Genomic DNA, 19,139 nt, shown 5'->3' on the forward strand with positions numbered 1-19,139 from the left:
TTTTTAGGCTCCGTTTGGTATCGTTTCTGTTCCAGAAACTCCGTTTCGTGTAAGAAACGGAAATTTCAGTTTCTGTGTCAAAACGCCATTTTTAAACGATTTAAGGCTATTTGGTGAATCTGTTTCTATAACAGTTTCAGAACCAAGAAACGACATTTCTGCCGTTTGGTAATGCTTGTTTCAGAAACGGTTTTTTTTTTTCTTTTCTTTTCTTTTAAGTCAATAATTACAAAAATAACATTAAAATACTATAAGCATATAAATTTTTTTGGGACAATAAAATATTACACACCAATGAAAAAAAACATGGTTTCCAAAGGATGAATAAAATACAGTATTAACAATGCCTTGTGCAAGTTAACTATTACATAATTCCCCAAATTTTCACTTTTTTTCCAAGTCTAAAGACTTGAATGCATGAAGGATGTCTTTCATCTTATTTGTTTGGTCCTCTAATCCTTTAAGTGTCCCTTCCAGATATCCTTTCATGTACTCGTTTGAAACGGAAAGTGGTCTGGATGATGTTGATGTTGAGCTTGAGCTTTTTGAACATAATGTATGTTGTATGGTAGAGATATGTGTTTCATCTTTCAACCATACAAACATACCACATCCACGGTTATCAGCCTATATCAAATAATAGATGTGATTAGGGTCGTTGAAATTTAACATCGAATTAAACAAAAATCATAAATTATCTATAGGTATAGGTCAATAGTAAAAATAAATTACCCCAGTTGAACTTGGGCAACATAGAAAATACTGTCCCTTGTTTGGACATTTCATCGCAGTTCGTACTTTGCATTGACCTTTACCACATCTACATAGATGTAGTTGGTCTACCCACATGAAAAAATTACATGAATCTTCACACTTGAAAAATTCTCTTCCAATATTTTTACCCGACTTGGTTGTATATTTACCACAACTCTTCCCACAAATTTCACAAGTTGCTATCATGAGTGAGGGCATAGAAGAAGTCATCTGTAACAGAAATTTATTTATCAAAAAAGTTAATATAGCATCCAAATATATGACATTCATAATAATATATCAACTTGTACCACATATATAAATGTACCATAAAACAAGTACTACGTGGGTTGAAACATCAATTTAGGTTTTCAGTTTTGGCAAAATAGTTATCGGTTTTAGTTTTCAACTAGTTATGGCATCCTTTGTTGTCTAGTCATTGCATTTGTAATTCTTAGCCTAGTGGCATTCATCTCTTTTGTCCGATTTCGTTGACTTGATTGTATTGTAGAATGATCAACGAAATCTTCATGTGGCGGATTCAAGTCATCTTCTGCAACTTTTAAATCATCGCTCATCCCCACGAATTCTGCGTCAGCAATATGCTCTTCTCGAATATAGTTGTGTAGCCCACAACATGCCAGTACGATTGATGCCTGAGTTTCCACTGGGAACTGATGCATTAGCCTTAAAATTTTAAATTTGTTCTTCAATACCCCAAATGTGCGTTCAATAACATTCCGAAGTGATGAATGTCTATAATTGAACAACTCTTTCGCTGTTCTTGGGGATCTTCTACGCCCTTTATAGTCCGGTATATGGTATCTCTCACCCCGAAATGGTGTCAAAAATCCAGATTGGCTAGCATACCCAGAGTCAACAACATAATACTTTCCTACAGACAAAAATTAATATATATTATTACGTATACACTCAAATAAAAATCTAATATATTAGTATAAAGTTAATACCTGGAGGTGGATGAGGAAAACTCAATCGAGGATCACTTCTTGCCTGTTCAAGTACTCGACAATCGTTTGCACTACCTTCCCATCATGCATACACATATGTGAATCGCATGTCAAATGAACATGCACACATCACATTTTGAGTTGTGATCCCCTTCCGATTCCTATTCGAACTTGATCCTCTCTTGGAACTACCGCATGGATGTGAGTACCATCTATGGCGCCAATACAATGCTAACATATATTGACAATTAAATGGCCAATACATATAAGAATATAAACATTCATATATTTAATTACAGACATGTATCATATTAACATATTTACCTTGAAAAAAGGGTAGTATTTCGGGTTCTGTGCAATCTCTATCGGTATCATATTGACGTCTGGCGGTCTGATTTTCTCCTTAGCCAGGCGTTGCATTGCAATCAAGACAACATTGAATGTTCGACTAACTGTTTCTCCTGAGTGGTTGAAATGATTTTGGGTGTCCCTATTACTTGAACCCTTCCCAACAATCCATAGGAACATTCCAAGCTGTTCATCCACTCGGATGTTGGTCGTATCTTTCAACCACCCCCTATGTCTAACATAGTCACATAGGTTAAGGAAGACATGACGTTCCATCCTAAACTCTTCATAGCATCTATTGGCATGCCCATTCAATACCTCATGCATCATGACAGCACCTGGAAATACACTATCCCGACATGGTTCTCGAATATATACAGCCTCACTCAGTAATTCCATTCCCATGTGAATGATCATATCTTCTTCATCACTAGAAGTTTCACATAATGCATTTGACATAACTGCAATAAATAAACAATTACTACACAATTGGAAACAAATATCTGTTAAACATAACAAGCTGACACATCGTCTCAACTAGGGGTGTCAATTCATGGCCCGAACCAACTAAACCGATCGGGACCGACCGTTTATAGACCAGCCCAGCCCGGACCGTTTATTAAACGTATCGGGCTTGAGCCCGGCCCGTTTATAAATGGTCGGTCTTGATTTTGCTACTTGGACCGTCGGGCGCCCGATCGAGACCAACCGTTTAACACCCGACCGAGACCGGCCTATTATGCACCGGCCTAGCCCGACCCTTTAATGATTGTAGAATACCTATTTTACCCCCCAAATTAAAAAGTAAAAACTAAAAAGTAAAAACATGTTCACATTTTAAATAATGGTTATATTTGATATCATTTATTAATTAATTGTCATTTTTTTGGGCTTGCATAAGTGGACTGGAATATAAGAGCACATTTTAAAGAGGACCCGTTTAAAAACCGGTTAAAGCCCGTTTAACATTAAACATGTCCGTAGCCCGGTTAAGGCCCAACTAAAGCCCGATTAAGGTGACCCGATTATAGCCCGAGGCCGACCGACCGAATATAAAGCGTACCATGCCCTCAATAACTAAGCCCGATTAGTTAAATGGGCGGACACGGTGTAGCCTTTGAAAGTCTTCAAGCCCGATTAAACCCAACCGAAACCGAACCAGCCCGACCGATTGACACCCCTAGTCTCAACCCAAACCACATGTTCAACATTACACACATCAATAATAGGAAAAAAACACAAAAGAAATAAAAGCCAAGTCATGCAATGTATCTCCAAAAGTAAAATTACACACATCAAAAGCAGAGTCTCGAATCCAAAATTATCAAAAGTAGAATTCAAACACAACATCAACTACTCCAACGCATCTAAAAGCCAAGTCCTCTTCGCAGGCTCTGCACAGACAAACAACTCCCTCCAATTAGGATCAGTACACATACGACTGGTGGCCTTCAAATATATCTCCTTTGATATATCCGGTATGGAGGATATCACCGCCTCACATGCACTCACACTGAAATCTCGAGGACAAGTTGCACCTACCCCACCACGAACAGGAGATGTAACAGAAGTACTGGATGCTTTATCAATTTTAATAGATAAATACTTCCCATACAAATCCTTCACGTGGCTATCTCTCTTATTGGCGCTCTTTTTTCTTCGTCCCATAGGTGTCCTATCAAGACTTCGTTTTGTGGTGGTCTGAGTTGGAGTATGAGTATCCTCATGAAAGGGGTCAGTCATGCTTATATGCACCGGGGTACTGGGGGAGTGAGAGACTTGCTCAATATCAACTGTATTGATAACTTCGATGCCATCCAAATCTTGAGCACTATCAACCCCTAAGTTACCTCTAGCATATGCATCCCCAAATACCATGCTCAACTCTGGCCAATTGTTTAGTCCATACTTCTTGTACTTCAACCAACCTGGATTTGCCTGCATAAGCAGTAATTGTATCACATAGATGTACTACTCATTGTAATCTAATTTTTAAATAATTGAACTAGCTACTGAAATCTATTGTACCTGTATTGCCCTATCCCATACGAACTCATCATCAACTGTGACTGCTTTTGTCATTGAGTTCCACCCAAATCCAGTTGTGTCAAGCAGTCTCTTGAATTGTTGATACTCGTGTTTCAACTTGTTCATCTTATTGTGTAACTGTTCTCTCCCAACTGGACGATTTAAAGCCTGTTGAAATTGCTTTGTAATGTTCTCCCGTCCAGTTTTATTAAATGAATTACCGGATTTGTGACCATTTATTACAGCTTCTTTCATTGCTTTAATGAAAACAGTGGTCTCAAATTCTGACCACTTAATGGCAGGGATGCTACTTCCAGACATAATAACTATACATTATAAGTTAGTGTAAAAGTTAGCATACTGGGATACTCATAAAGACCTTTGAGGCTACCAAAATTTAAGGTAAAACATAACAACCAAACACAAAATGAAATCTAGACCGAGTGTATCCAATGCATAATAGTCATGACCAAACAGAAAAATAAAGCAGAAAAATAATACTTTCAACACAAAGGATTTCCATTAGTCAGTAAAAGAATATGTGTGTGCATAGGTGTGTGGATGTGTGTGTGTGTGTGTGAGAGAGAGAGAGAGAGAGGGAGAGGGCCCTACAACAACTAGCACTTAAACTTAGGGGCACTAACAACAAGACCAGCAAAACATAGCAACAATTGCTCTTCAATTCCCTAAAACATATTTGGGATAACCATCTCATGTTTTGAATGTCTCCCCTGCTCTTATATGGGCTTATAATTCTTTGAAACTTGGTAAATTTTAACTTTCTAATACCCTCATTACAAGGTCTAGAAGATGACCAAGCCCATCTAAGTTACTTAAACCGGCTTCAAGCCTCACTTAATTTGGAATCAAAGACCCCACGTAATACTTTGACTCCCACTACAAATTGAAAAAAGCCCTGTGAGTGTTTCCCAAATAGAGAAAAGACAGAAACTCTAAAATATACCCTAAATAAAGCTCCTAATTCATTTAAACTTGTGAGGTGGAAATCCTATAGGGTATGTAATAGGGCTTCTAGCCTTCTAACAGAATAGGGTTGTTAGAAAACCATAAATTTTAGGATCTCAGGGAAATGAACTAAAATCAGATTTGAGGGAACTCTAATAACTCAAACAAAACAGATCTGATGGGTCTGAAATTTTAACCGAAGGGTCAGTATATTAGGTAGAGAAACTGCAAAATCGATTTGGGAATTTGAAGAACTCAAAACGAATATTAAATAGGGATTTAAATTGAGGAGTTAGCCGTAAACTGTATCAGTTTCGGCAAAACAAATCAGAATTGAGAGTAAACAGACTGAGACTTGAACTGGGAAGCCAGAAATCAATTGTTTCAAAGCAGAAATCTGAATATGAGAATGAGAACACAAATCAAATTCTGAATATGGTAGAATACCCAACCTTCCCTAAGAAGATACAATTTCCAGGCCTTCAATAAGCACCTCAGATCTGTTGAGATTGACTCATAGACACCAACAGGACCAGGGGAGGGAAACACACATAATATAACCTTCATGGTCTCTAAAAATCCAGACAATACCAGTTGGACAGTTCGAGCATGGATGTGAGACTCTAAACATATCAGAAAATTGATTGAGTGAATTGCAAAGAACAGCAAGTTCATAGCTAGAAAAATGGACACTATTAGGAAATTAGATCTTAAAGGAGTTACACCTATGTAGTAATGTCATACATTCAACCCTTTCAATATCATGAAAGAAACAGGGAAATGTATTCAAACCTAATAGAAGACAAGTCCTTAAATCCAAATTACAACCTACCCAAGAGAAAATTTCCTGATATTGAACCGTTCAAACTATTGTATAATCCATGGAATTCAAAACATTTAGAGATTAACAAGGGGTTATAAATGGCGATGTAACTAGAGAAAATAAAATTAAAGAACTAGAATCACGTGAAACCATAATGGAGAAATCGATTGAGAGAGAGAGAGAGAACGCACCTGCGAAAATAGGGTCTCCTAGAGATTCTTGGTATGCTTACCCAGGAGACGATACTTCTTTAAACCCTGGAACCAGAATGGAGAAATCAATTGACAGAGAGAGAATGCCCCTGATAAAACCTAGGTCTTACTGTAGCCGAACCTCCACGCCTGGGGGTTATTGAACCTTAGATGAACATTCGCCGGTAACGATCGCTGGATGCGACCGAAATCAAACGTGATCGACGACGGAGAAGTTCAAGGAGGCAGCCGTAGGGTTCCAATTCCAAGAAGAGAAGAAGAAGGAGAACGGAGAAGAAGAAATCGCCGTCCTCTAGTAGCAGGCGTTACGTTGATTTTTCGGAAACGAAAGTTCAGAGAGAAGAAGGGAGAAGAAGAGGAGTTAACCTCCAGCCATTCACAAGATCCCTATCGGAGTTCAGAGAGAAGAAGAGAGAAGATGAGGAGTTACCTCCAGCCGTTCAGAATATCGATATCGGAGTTCAGAGAGAAGAAGAGGAGTTACCTCCAGCCGAGCTGCCACTGCTATCGGAGTTCAGAGAGAATGAAGGGAGAAGAAGAGGAGTTCCAGCCGCTCACAAGAGCAATCGGGAACGATGGTTTCGAATTAGGGATTTTGAAACGAAACTAAAGTGACGGAACTCCTTTTTGGAGTTCCGACTTTGGCGTCCTTTTTCGTTTTTTTCTCAATTTTCGTTTCAAAAAAACCGAAACACAGCATAATCCCACCAAACGGTTTTTTGCGTTTTTTTATTCCAATAGAACAAAAAAACGCTAGAAACGTTTTTTTAGAACGATACCAAACCGGCCCTTAGTGTAAAAGGTATAGAACTTATCCTTATAAAGCACAACATCCTTGTACTTGCCTGGATCACCATTAGTAAAGCTCCATCTCTTGTCCTTCCCATTACAGAAGAAGACTAGAAATGTGGGTTCGGCTATGACCACAACATCAAATGCAGAGGAAGAAGAAGAAGATGATTTACCAACAATGGCGTTCATTACCCGGCGCTAATTGAGAAAAGTAAGTGGTGGAAGCTCAATCTTGGCTCTACTGAATGGGTGAAGGAGACGAACCTTTCCATCAGTGTGCAATGTTAGGATCCAACCTGCCGAAGAACCACAGATTCGTCTCCTGGTGAGTGGTCCTGGGAGTTGCAGCTTATGAATCTTGTGACTTGGATCGAAGAGATTAGCTAACCCAACGAAACCCCTTTTGTAATTGATATCGCAAGGCAGTATTAGCCATTGTTGAGGCTTTGAAAGTGATCTCCAGTAGCTGCAAACGCAACTGAACCTAATTAGATCTGCAAGATCTAAAGAAGAAATAATCAATTCTAAGAGTTCCTTTGGAGTACGAGACCAATCGGAGATTGATTTTCTATTGATCTTTGGTATCTTCATTAATCGAATGTGGAAAACTGAGAAGATAAGAGAAGAGAGAAGGGTTTCTTCGTTTTGTGAATATAGAAAGTCCTACTACACTGAATCACGTAAAATCCGATGGCAAAGATACCCAGTTCCTTGGTTGCCAAGGTAGTTTTTCCTGCATTCCCTATGTCTACATGAGCAGATAGACGCGAATTGAGGTCCGAAATCATCGGGTTGTCAAACTGCCGGTCCGTGTCCTCTGTTTGAGAAGACGGACCCTCTTCCACTGGGGCCAGGTCAGCGGCAGGGGGCAAGTTGAGATCGGGATGAGCCTCTTCCACAGGAGGAAAGTTGAGATCGAGGAGCGGTCTCGAACTCGAAGGGCGGACACTGCTTCCACCGCCTCCAACGGAAAGAAATACTAGGAAACAACGAAGAAATTCAAACCTTTCAGAGATGGCTTCTAGAATTTATATAGAGATGCAGAAGTGAGAGGTACTGGAACACTGATCCATCAGAAAGAATATTGCTTGGCCGAAGGGGTTTTTCTAATCCATTGGACACAAATGTAAAAAACATAGGCAATCATGTTTAGCCAGACCCTAGATAAAATCAAGGCCAATTAGGGTCAATCCGGCCCAACTTGAACCTGCCAATATCAATTAGGACAAGGTTGAGTTGGGTTGGCATGAATCAACAGGGTTGGGCCTGGACATGAGCGCGAATAGAGTTTAATTGAGCTTGAGTTGAGTTTTGAGGATCTAGGATTGGTTTAGGTTTTAAAGAATCTGGCCCAACCCAGCCCATGTTCATCCCTAGCGGGATAGGTGGTTGTGGTTTTTTGTTAGTAGATCTCCCAACCTCCCAACCGTTCAGACCCTCATTGCTAGGTGCCGTACAAGCATTGCTCATAGGAGTTGGATCCTCTCACACATTTTATTGGTTTTGAGGTTTAGTATTTTAATTGAAGAACTTTGATAACCAACACAAATATGTCTAGGATCTATTAAATTGGCTAACTTAACTGATGATAAGAAGGTGGATACTCCTACAGAAGTTAATGTCAAAGGATTATTTTTTTCATCCTCCTTTTCACTTCAGTTTTGTGCATATGCTGACATTGATTGGGTTTGTTGTCTTGAGTCTCTTGACTCTTAACACTCTACTTCATGATGGTGTGTTTTTCTTAGCAACTTTATTATTTCTTATAAATGTAAGAAGCAACATACAATTTCCAAGTCAAGTTACTAGTTCCGGGGGGGGGGGGGACAAACTTTCGAAATCTTTCGAAAACACTAAGTATTATTTCATGTCATCAATTTGTAGTGAGATTGTTTAGATTCGTTTTTCCAAGATTTCTCAATTTCAGAGCCTACACCTCTCTATGTTGATAATACTAGCATCATTCAAATGGCTTCCAATTCAGTATTTCATGAGCTTAAGCACATAGATGTTGATTGTCACTTCAACCGTGACAAATATCTCAACAACCTTATTTATCTTTCCTACATAGCTTCTGCTCATTAAATTGCGGACATTTTTACCAAAGCTATGTCTTCAACTCGCCACTGGTATCTTGTAATAGAACTCATGGTGTCCTTGGAGCATCAATTTTGAGGAAGTGTGCAAAGATCCAGGATAAGATTCTTTCTTGTTTGTTATATAAATTCTATGTAATATTTTCTTTTTCCTTAGATTTCTATTTCTTTGTATAGGCCAACCATCTGTAAGTCCATTCTTTTGTATATGCAATCCCCTCTCCATGATGAACTAGACACAGAATTTTACCAATTTACATTCATAATCTTAGTGCCAATCATAAAATGAAGAAAAGAGAGGTATAAAGTGAGAAAGAACTTAGAATTAGATAAAACATAAGAGTTACATTGCCTTTTACCTGGAGAGATTATGCCCTTGGATGATGAGGGTACTGATCCAAGAAAGCTTCCCCTAATGACTATGCTTAAAGCAGAAAAGTTCACCATGTGATATGGTACTGTCACTATACTTGTAAGCTAACTACCACAAGTACTAGTACAAATTAAGAGTACTAATTAGAAAACAAAGTATGTATCTAATCGAATATGAAAGCTTTTCATGGCACCAGATCAATCGAAGATCACTAGATCTGCTTAGACATTGGAGGTAGTACTTGTGAGCCCCATGGCCAAATACTCTCTGATACGCAACTCACTGCAGCATCACTTACAATCCTGCTCTGTACTGGGAGTTCCAAGCTTCCATTATTCATCCTGCGTAAAGGTGGTGGATTATTACAGCTATTAATTTTGTTCTTGATAATACCGGCCGCTGAAGTGTTATGATCACCGCCGAGGATCTCCAATCCAAGTGCTGCAATTTGGCCATTAATTGACATCTCATCAATGAAAGAAGATGTTCCATCGGATTGAATTCCCGAGTTTGGACTACACATCTCTGAAATGCAGGATAAATTGTTGGAACTCAGTGGCTGGGGTGAAACAGAACGGTTTAGAAGCAGATTATTCAAACTATAAGTAGTCATGGTTCCTCTAGCAACCATATCCTCTGCCAACTTCACCTGTGATAAGAAAGAAGAAAAATGTTATTTAAAATGATTGATTCAGTTATCAATTTGATTTTCAAAAGACATAGGGGATCAGTTCTCCCTCCCCACGTAAGGTCCCATGGAATATCGGAATCACACCCCACAGATAGTAGGATCACATGTGGAGTGAGGATCCAGACTCGGCATATATACCTTAACCCTGAGAGCTTCCACATCAGACTTAAACACTCGATTATCGGTTGCAGCTTCCTGGAATTGCCGAGTAGTATCAGTAAGTTGCTTGTACAGAGTAGCATGTTCACCTCTCAGTTTATCAACCTGAGTACATAGCCAAAACAGAATGATAAAACTCATTTGAACAAGAAATTATATGATCAGATCCCCCCACAACTGTAAGTGTTTAATTAGGAACCTGCAACTCCAGTTCAACCAAATGTTCTTGCTTTCTCCTCCTTGATCTTCTAGCTGATTCCCGGTTTGAAACCATCCTGGAAGAACCACACAAAGTTCCTCATAAACACTAGAATGAACAACTCTGCCTCTCTATCTATAATTAGACAAATTAAAGGTATTACCTTCTTTTGCGTTTCAAGTCAATGGAGTCTCTGCTTTGCTCACAAGTCCCAGCTTCTAAGTCATCATCGTCTGATTGCTCCCTAGAGGAACCACTAGTATTTCCTCGCACTTGATTATCTCCATTTACTGTGGGTTCCTGAACGGACGTAGGGCTTCCAGCTGACCCAACTCAATCCAATGTAACCAAATGTTAAATCACTAAATAAGGAGTCCGAATAAGTGATAATCTCTCCATATGGGATCTCATCATCTAAGAGTGTCCGAAGCATTGGTCAAAACAATTAAATTATAACTAAATCATGGTTGGATACCCCATAAACAATGGGATCTCATGTGAGAAGGTCACCACATAGAGAGAGAATCCAAATTCATAAATTGATGCCAGAGATAGGAAAGGTTGAGAAGTAACATCAGTTCTATGACATGCCATACCACATATAGATGATTGGGAGTCCATGGTTGCAGAAATGCTGGATTGCCTTGGATTGAGATTGTGAGACCAAGCATTAAAGTTGTCCGTCATTCCACCACAACTTGAAAACCCATTTAATGTGTTCTGCATTCAAATACCAACCGAAGAGCTTAACATCTTTCAAAAGCATCAAGGGACTTTATGTCATTAGGAGTGTCAAAAAATGGGTCTGCGTCAGTTTTTGTATGATTGAGGCCCTTAGCACATACTGGTCCAAATCAAAACCGACCAAGACTTTAATGGATCCGTAATCAAAATCAAATGGCAATGTGACTCCTGCGTCTAGACATAGTGGGCCGGCAAACTTACTGCCCCACCTTCTATAAAAGTCAGAAATTTCACACATGTTAATGCTCATGTAGGGTCAAATTGCCTTATAGAAACCTTCTTTCTTGAAAAGTATTATGCTTTCAAGAGCAGAGTTCAATTGGTCTTAATTTACATTTCACCATGCCTGATGAAGTTTTCATGCTTCACCGCCTATTACATGACTCTTTCTTAGCAGATCTATGTGGCCAGTCCCACATGGTCTTTCTCTCTCTCTCTCTCTCTCTCTCTCTCTCTCTCTCTCTCTCTCTCTCTCTCTCAGATCCCATATTTATAGATTGGTAGCCCGCCTCTCTTTTACGGCCGAATTAAATACACAGGCATCGTGGAAACCCTCCATCAAAGTTTTCCTAATATATCCAAAATATGATAAAATTAAAAGAAAATAATAAAAAAAAATGACAACTTTGTATGAGATATTTGCTCTTTTAGAATTTTTTATCAAAAAAAAAATATATATTTGCTCTTTCAGAATTGATATTCTACCTACCATAGGTATGGGCATGGAATTTTTTATCACATGGACCCCGCTTTGTGATAAGGATACTTTGGTAAAGGCAAATGAAAAGAAAGGCCAATTTACTACTTATATGTGTATTATTGTATTGAGTTCAAATATTTTATTTTATTTTTACAAAAGAATAAACCAAAAGACTCGAATGTTGAAGCACAACTTGGACTCACTTAAGATATGACATGTGGCATGTCTTATGCCGTCCTTTTAAAAATTAAGATTTATGTTTATAAATACACTTTTTTTTTATATATAATAAAGTCCTAATTAGTTAAAGAACAAGAAAACCTTGTCCGTTTACGTGGAACGGACAACATAGTCTTTTCACATCAACATGCATTTAGGCACAGACACATGTAAGCGGATAGTTTTCTTTATCCCTTAATTAAAAAAGTTTGACAACGTTACTTCACCACTCTTGATTACTCTTGACATGTGGCATGATCCATGTCGAACTTTTATCGTTTCTACTTTACTCATTCACACTCGTAAATGATAAATCAAGCATCTTTGCATGGCTCAGTGAGGAGGAAAAAAAAAACCTAATATATACTAATTAGTTTTATTTTGAGTGGTGCATGGACATGCACTAATGAACTATCTAACATCATCTCTAATAGTACTTAATGGTCTAACTAACTATAGAATTAAGAGAAATTTGTATATATACTTACTTTAATTTTCATATTATTCATATCATCTACCCATAAAAGAAATGATTTTCTTGCAATATATTTTTCTCTAATTTTCAAAACAAACATTATTATTTAAAATATAAAAAAAAAAACCATCACATTATACCCACTTGGACTCCTTCCAGGAGGTAACAAAAAAGCTCATCTCTACCAAATTTGATTATATTTTTCAATTAAAAGAAAAAAAAATTTAATAATAGTCAATTTAGTATAAAAAATAATCAGACTATGCAGGATACGAAAAGACCACACTATCCACTTTTCTTAACGTGTGTTGAATACATATGCTCTTCCAAACTCCTTGGTTTAAGATAGTCTGACTCGATGAAACCATTTGCCCAAAAGCCAAAGTAAATTTCCAATAAAGCCAATAGTAGCCCCCTAATCATTTCCTCATGTTTTTTTTTGGGTTCAAAATCATTTCCTAATGTTTTTTTTTTTTTTTTTTTTTTTTTTTCTTTCTAGTAAAATCATTTCCTTATGTTTGAAACTTTATATAAGGCATCAAGGCCACAATCATCCACAAAAAGACAAATCCAAGTCAGCTAAATTTGTCTTTTTGTGGTTGCCCAAGGCAAAAAAGGACAACACCCAACTGACGTGGGCTTCCCTCCCAAGTTTCTTCACCCCCTCAAGAGTCCAAAAGTTAAATCCTTCATGATTACGTACTCTTCAGTTTTCTCTCTCCACTTCTCAAATTTGCTCTTCAAAATTATTTCTAAAAATTGAAAAAATAAATAAAAATAGTTTTAAATAACTGAAGCAACTAACCCGGACTCTGTAGCCGAAACTGAGATCACCGGCACAGACGTCTTCGAAGCTTTTGTGAACATCTGCAAAGAAGCCGTCAGCTTCTTCTTCTTCTTCTTCACCACCACCACAAATTTTAGCTCTTTGAAATCGAATTTCACCAATTCTCTCCTCTTTAAAGCTCTGGTTATCATCGATATTGATGATCTCCGGTGAATTCCTAAGGAACTCCTCCAAATTTAATTCCGATGCGCTTCGTTTCATGTTGATCCCTCCGAAGAGCGATTGTCGAGTGGCAATGCCGCCAGAAGTGATTATGCAGTCTACTTGTTTTGGATCCATGAAGGAGCAGCAGAGAGATGCTCGAAATTTCTGGAATTCGATCGCGAGAGAGAGAGAGAGAGAGAGAGAGAGAGGAGAGGAAGAGGGGGAGGGGAGAGTGAGGGGAGAAAAGCAGTTAAAAAGAGGGAAAAAGGAGAAGCACAGGTCGGTTTGAGAAGAAAAGCTGGCCTTTGATTACATTAATTACATGCTTTACCATGTTGAATTACAGAAATGCCACTGCATGCTCAGAATAACTCCGAGATTTGCCGCCGCTTCGATCTTTACCAATACTGATGATTAAATCTTTAATCAAGATCAATATTGATTGAGATCGATCCGGAATTTTAAAACCATGGAGTTGAGTAATTTACTTGAACATCTGGCACTAGGGTGTCAAAACCTAGCCCGAATCAATAAAATCGATCAAAACCAATTGTAAAAACCTAGATCCAACCAAACCGATCCTTATTGGATTGGTTTTGAATTGAGGTATGTTGGGATCGGTTAAAAATCGGTCCAAACCAAACCAAATGAAACCAATAAAAAGATAACTGATTATGAGATTATAAATTGGTGAATTGATCATCAATTTTTTATTAATATTAGTGAGAATATTTTTTATTATAAATAGAATTGTTACAAATCAATGAATATGAGGTTATAAATAGAGAAATTGATTTGTAAATTGTAACAATGCTTCCATTGATTTCCTTGTTCACTATACAAAATTAGATGGATAGTTAAATGAATGATTAGATAATAGGGTTCATTTTATGATTTTAATATTAGTTTTCTTCTTAGTAATTATTTATCCATCGATTTCAATATTAATTATTTTTCCTTTGCAACGATAAACCATGATTTAATCATAAATTTAAAGTGATTGCGCAAATCTTTTGTCACTACAGGTGTAAGATTTCATTATGGTTTAAGCCTGATAATAAATTGGTATTAACTCGATATTGAAAAACCGAAATAAAGTAAAACTAAATCAAATCAAAATCAAAACCGATCGAAAATTGAAATTCCTTAACGGATTGGTTTTGATCTCCCTAATTTTTGGACCAAAACTAATTCAACTTGATCAAAACCGAACCAAACCGACTGACATCCCTTTCTAGCACCCCCACTCCAAAAGAAAAAAATTTAATATAACCTCAAACAAATGAGAGCTGCATGGTTCATGAGGCTGAATGGGAGGAATTTAAATTAAATGTGTAATGCAACCTAATCTATTATTGAAATGCCACCACCATTCCATCAAGACAAAAACAGAAAGGCAAGAGAAGCAAGAGCAATGCAAACACACCATTATTTAGGTTTAGTGCGTATTTACCCAAAAAAAATTGGGTTTTAGTGCGTCATAGTTTACACGTGTCTTTCTATATTTGTTCTCAAACCGAATCGAAGACTTTCCCTTTATGGGGTGGTAAGGATAGTGGTAATTTAGTAATTTAAGTGAAATTGAGAGATAAACCTGAGAGGTCATGAGAGTAATGGAAGTTTGATTAGGAGTCGCACCGACTTTTTCAAAGTAGGTGCACTGAATGCAATGTATAAAGACTAAAGAGTAAAGAAGCTTCAAACCCACACTCTCCTTTTCTTGGAGTTCACAGAGTTCTGCTACCTTTTTTTTCCCAGCTTTTCTAAACACCAAAGCTTTTTTGCTTTAAATGTGGAGGGTGGTGGATGGTGAAAGCTTCCAAATCACCAAAATCTTGGTAGTGTTTAGGTGGTGGATCCATAGAACAACAAAAAACCATTCTGATTGAATGACACATAGCATGGGAGAGGATTTTTGCCTGGCGGCCGCAGTCGGTAGCCCTTTCTTAGGGACACTCACTCTGACTTTAGGTTACCCGATCGTGGAAAGACTCAACTTCATAAATCGACCTACAAAGTAATAGAACCCAAGACCATATCAACCCACATCAATTTCTCATAGAAAACTGATGTAGGATTAACCTCCATAAATTGATATGGGATTGTAACATCCTATTTTTTCTCTTGTTTCACTTGTTTGTCATAGACAAATCTTCCAACTAAGATTAAAACCATTAAGTAATGTTTAGGGACTTGCTTGACTAAGTGCTATGGATCTAAAGGCTATTATGGGAATCACCTTACAATGAAAAATGAATGAATTTCCTCCATTCAAAATGATTTCTTGATTTAGTTCATTGAAGTTGATTTTCGTTTAATTTGAGGTTCAGATAGATAGGAAATGAATGAATTGCCTGGATGGGAGGTCATCTGGACTTGTTTATTTCTAGATAGGTTTAAATAGGATGAAGTTGTTGTTTATGTTGTTATTTCCCAATCACATATGGTTAATCTTCAGCCTACTCTTGTTGATGTTGCTCATGCCGAACTTCCTTCTGATGCAGTTTAGGCAATAATCCCGTATGGAGCATATATTCAAGCTTGGGAGACCCATAAGATGCTGGTGGAAGTCAATGAGAAAAAATTGAACTTTTATATTATAGGTCGAGCCATTTAAGTTTTTGTTTTTATTGTAATTAGCCTAATTTATAAACTTATAAAGTGGGGATAAAGTTAGTACACTAACTTGTAGTTAAGTTGAGTGCTTGAGTTAGATTAGAATACCTAATAGCTAGATAGAATTTTGTTTTGAATTTATTTATTTTATTGAGTATGTGAATTTAGGGACTAGTCGGGTGATCAAACCTTTGCCACTACACCTAACTTCTTGGGGCTACAGCATGAGAGTTTCAGTCTCGGACTGACCCGGTCCTATGTAAGCGGTATCACAGTGACCCTAGGGACTAGTAAGGTCAAAGATCCGGACTCCCTGGGTATTAAAAAAAAAAGAATATGATTATGAATCATTTTATGAATTAATTTAGGGAATTCATAAGGTATTTATACAAGTAATTCACCCCCCTCTTCGGCTCTTCCATAGAGATGATTTGAGTAAAAAATGAGGGGTTTTTTTTTTTCAAGAGTTATGGTGCTGATTTTCTTGCATCTGGGATTCATAATCTGTATTGTCATATTACATTATCTCTTCTTGTCTATGACCCTTCTTAGACCCTACAATGGTAGGGGCATTGTGCACTGGGTACACCCTATTACCTTCTTTTGCTGATGATTTTCTTATTAAACTGTTGTTAAGAGTTGATGATGAGAGCAAGGATGCTGCAGATGACAACGAAGATTCTTTGATCACTTTATTAATGATAAGAGAGGTGGTGCCACAGCTTCTAACTTTATTAGTGATAAAGCTTTTGTTCCATAGCCCTCCACAAATCATTTTAAATAATGGCAATCTACTAGTTGTGCTCTGTTTTTTGCTGTGGAGAGTGAGAGGTAGTAATGTTTTAAGTGTATTCCTTCATTCCTTGGGTATTCCTGGCATGGGAATGCCGATAACAATTCTTTTTCAAAAGTTTACTCTCCTCTTTCTATCTTGTTGAAGTTTTATTTTTAATTGCTATAAATGAAGGGAAAAGAGAAGAGGTAACCATGTATAGATATATGGAAATTCATGGCTTTTGTGCTTAATAAGAAAGTTAAAGTATCTCTTACTTTTCTTTTAAGAGAAAGTTCTCTTCCACAAGAAGATTCACCACACCATCGTAGGTTTTAATATGCTCTACAAATACCCTTATATTTATATAATCTATATAAGGGTATTTGTGGAGCATATTGCCATGCGGTCAAGGGAATTGGGTGAGAGCAATGGATTGAATTCCTCCATAATGTAACAAGGCATTTGACTCATATTCAACAGTCAGACATGCTCAGGCACGGAACCCCGATACTCTCCCGCATGCATCTAAAGCCCTGCGGTCAAGGGATTCCCCTTCACTGTGGCTTACAGAAAACTCGATCCTTTATTTTATGTCCTATTTTATTCTAAATGACTAGAATAGATTGTGATGAATATGATCCTGAGTAAATAATACATCTATAATGAATCAAAAAGATCAGAAATAGATGTCACACTAAGTGGTGCCAGAAGTACTTCTGTTGAAATGCCTTCCAAACACATTCCTGCCTCTTTTTAGATTCAAAAACCCTTCTTACACCCTGCTACAAAACGTATTTTCACTAGGGGTGTCAAATAATAGCCAAAATCGTTTACCGGAATCGAAACCGACCGGTTATAATCGGACCGAACCGCACCGTAGGAAAATAATCCAATTTTGGTTTTATAGGCATATTTTTGGTTCGGTGAGGTTCAGAACTGGCAAACCGATGGTTAAGCGGCACCTTCACTTCCGTACAATCGCACTTCTTAAGTTCTTAATTTATAGGATCTTAATTAATTAGGTATCATATTTATAGTCATTTAAATAGAAAATATATTATCCTTAACAAAATAGAAGTATATTATTGTCTTGACTCTTTTAGGAAGTTTAGTATTTTTAGAATTCTCATTAGCTGTAGGATTCACAGTTTCACACTAACTATGATCTTCTAATTCTAAGCCGACAAGGCTTCTTTCATATTACATCTATATATAACCGTTGTAGAGACATATTGAGAGTATTAACACGTTACAAGGTAACCTATCTCTCTAATATTTGATCGTTGTGAACATTGAACCCATTATAGTCTTGATTTTGAAAGCTCCAAGCTGTTACATGGGTATATACTATAAATTTTGAGGTTAGGACCCTCTCATTAGTTCTACTGTACCATGCAATTGGTTTTGTGTTTCAATAATCTTAATATTAAAAGAGAAATTTTTAATTGAAAATTTATTTAAACCAACTGAATTTTGGTGCCTTTGGTACGCCAAAATTTTTTTTTTTTTTTTACTTTTTCCCAAAAGATAAAAAGAAAAAAACCTGGTTCAAAAGAGAATCATTTTCAAGTTCCAATCAAATAGGAACCACATGTAAACCGATTGTGAACCGAATAATAAAAACCGATTAGAAACCGCTAAAAACCGAAACTGGATGAAAACGATTCTGATTTTACCTTATTCTTATCCTGTGCAATTTTGGTTTTATCTTATTAAAATATAAACCGAACCAAATAACCGAAACTGCACCGTTTGACACCCTAGTTTTCACTCATAAAAATACTCCCCTGGCAAGGGGGAAAAAAATTCACTTCCAGCTTAGAAAAACTCCCGCCAAATAGATTTGTTGTCAACAAGCTATATCCATATGCTTTATAGATAAAGATTGTAGGCCCATTTGAATTGTGATCCTCTCTGATTCTTAATCATGCAATTCCCATTTAAAGTGCGTCTCATAGGGTGACCTAAAATTATGGAAGTAGGAACAATTTTTTATTTAAGAGGACTCAATTATTAAGCCCAAATTCTAGGTTCATATGACGCATGTGAATTTAGTCTTCCAATCTAGATTCTAGACGATTTGTGGGGCCCATCCTAGTCGTAGGATAAATTTAAAACTCTTCTAGTCTTATAAGAAGTCTCCAGTAAGTGGAAGTCTATTTCCTTTTAAGATCTGAAATGCATCTCAGCAGAAAAACAGTACAATTA

General features: G+C 37.2%; 1 protein-coding gene across 1 annotated transcript; it reads right to left on the reverse strand.

Moving 5' to 3' along the window:
* Positions 1 to 9,292: 9,292 nt before the first annotated feature.
* Positions 9,293 to 13,781, reverse strand: LOC122075705 (transcription factor RF2a-like). The gene is made up of 6 exons (XM_042640842.1): positions 13,355 to 13,781; positions 11,008 to 11,131; positions 10,575 to 10,734; positions 10,412 to 10,487; positions 10,192 to 10,317; positions 9,293 to 10,011 (listed from the first exon to the last, which is right to left on the reverse strand). Exons 1-6 carry the CDS (start codon positions 13,673 to 13,675, stop codon positions 9,574 to 9,576), a joined length of 1,245 nt encoding a protein of 414 aa, XP_042496776.1. The 5' UTR covers positions 13,676 to 13,781; the 3' UTR covers positions 9,293 to 9,573.
* Between the last annotated feature and the right edge of the window lie 5,358 nt (positions 13,782 to 19,139).

Source organism: Macadamia integrifolia, chromosome 4 (genome assembly GCF_013358625.1).
Source record: "Macadamia integrifolia cultivar HAES 741 chromosome 4, SCU_Mint_v3, whole genome shotgun sequence".
Classification (NCBI taxonomy): Eukaryota; Viridiplantae; Streptophyta; class Magnoliopsida; order Proteales; family Proteaceae; genus Macadamia; species Macadamia integrifolia.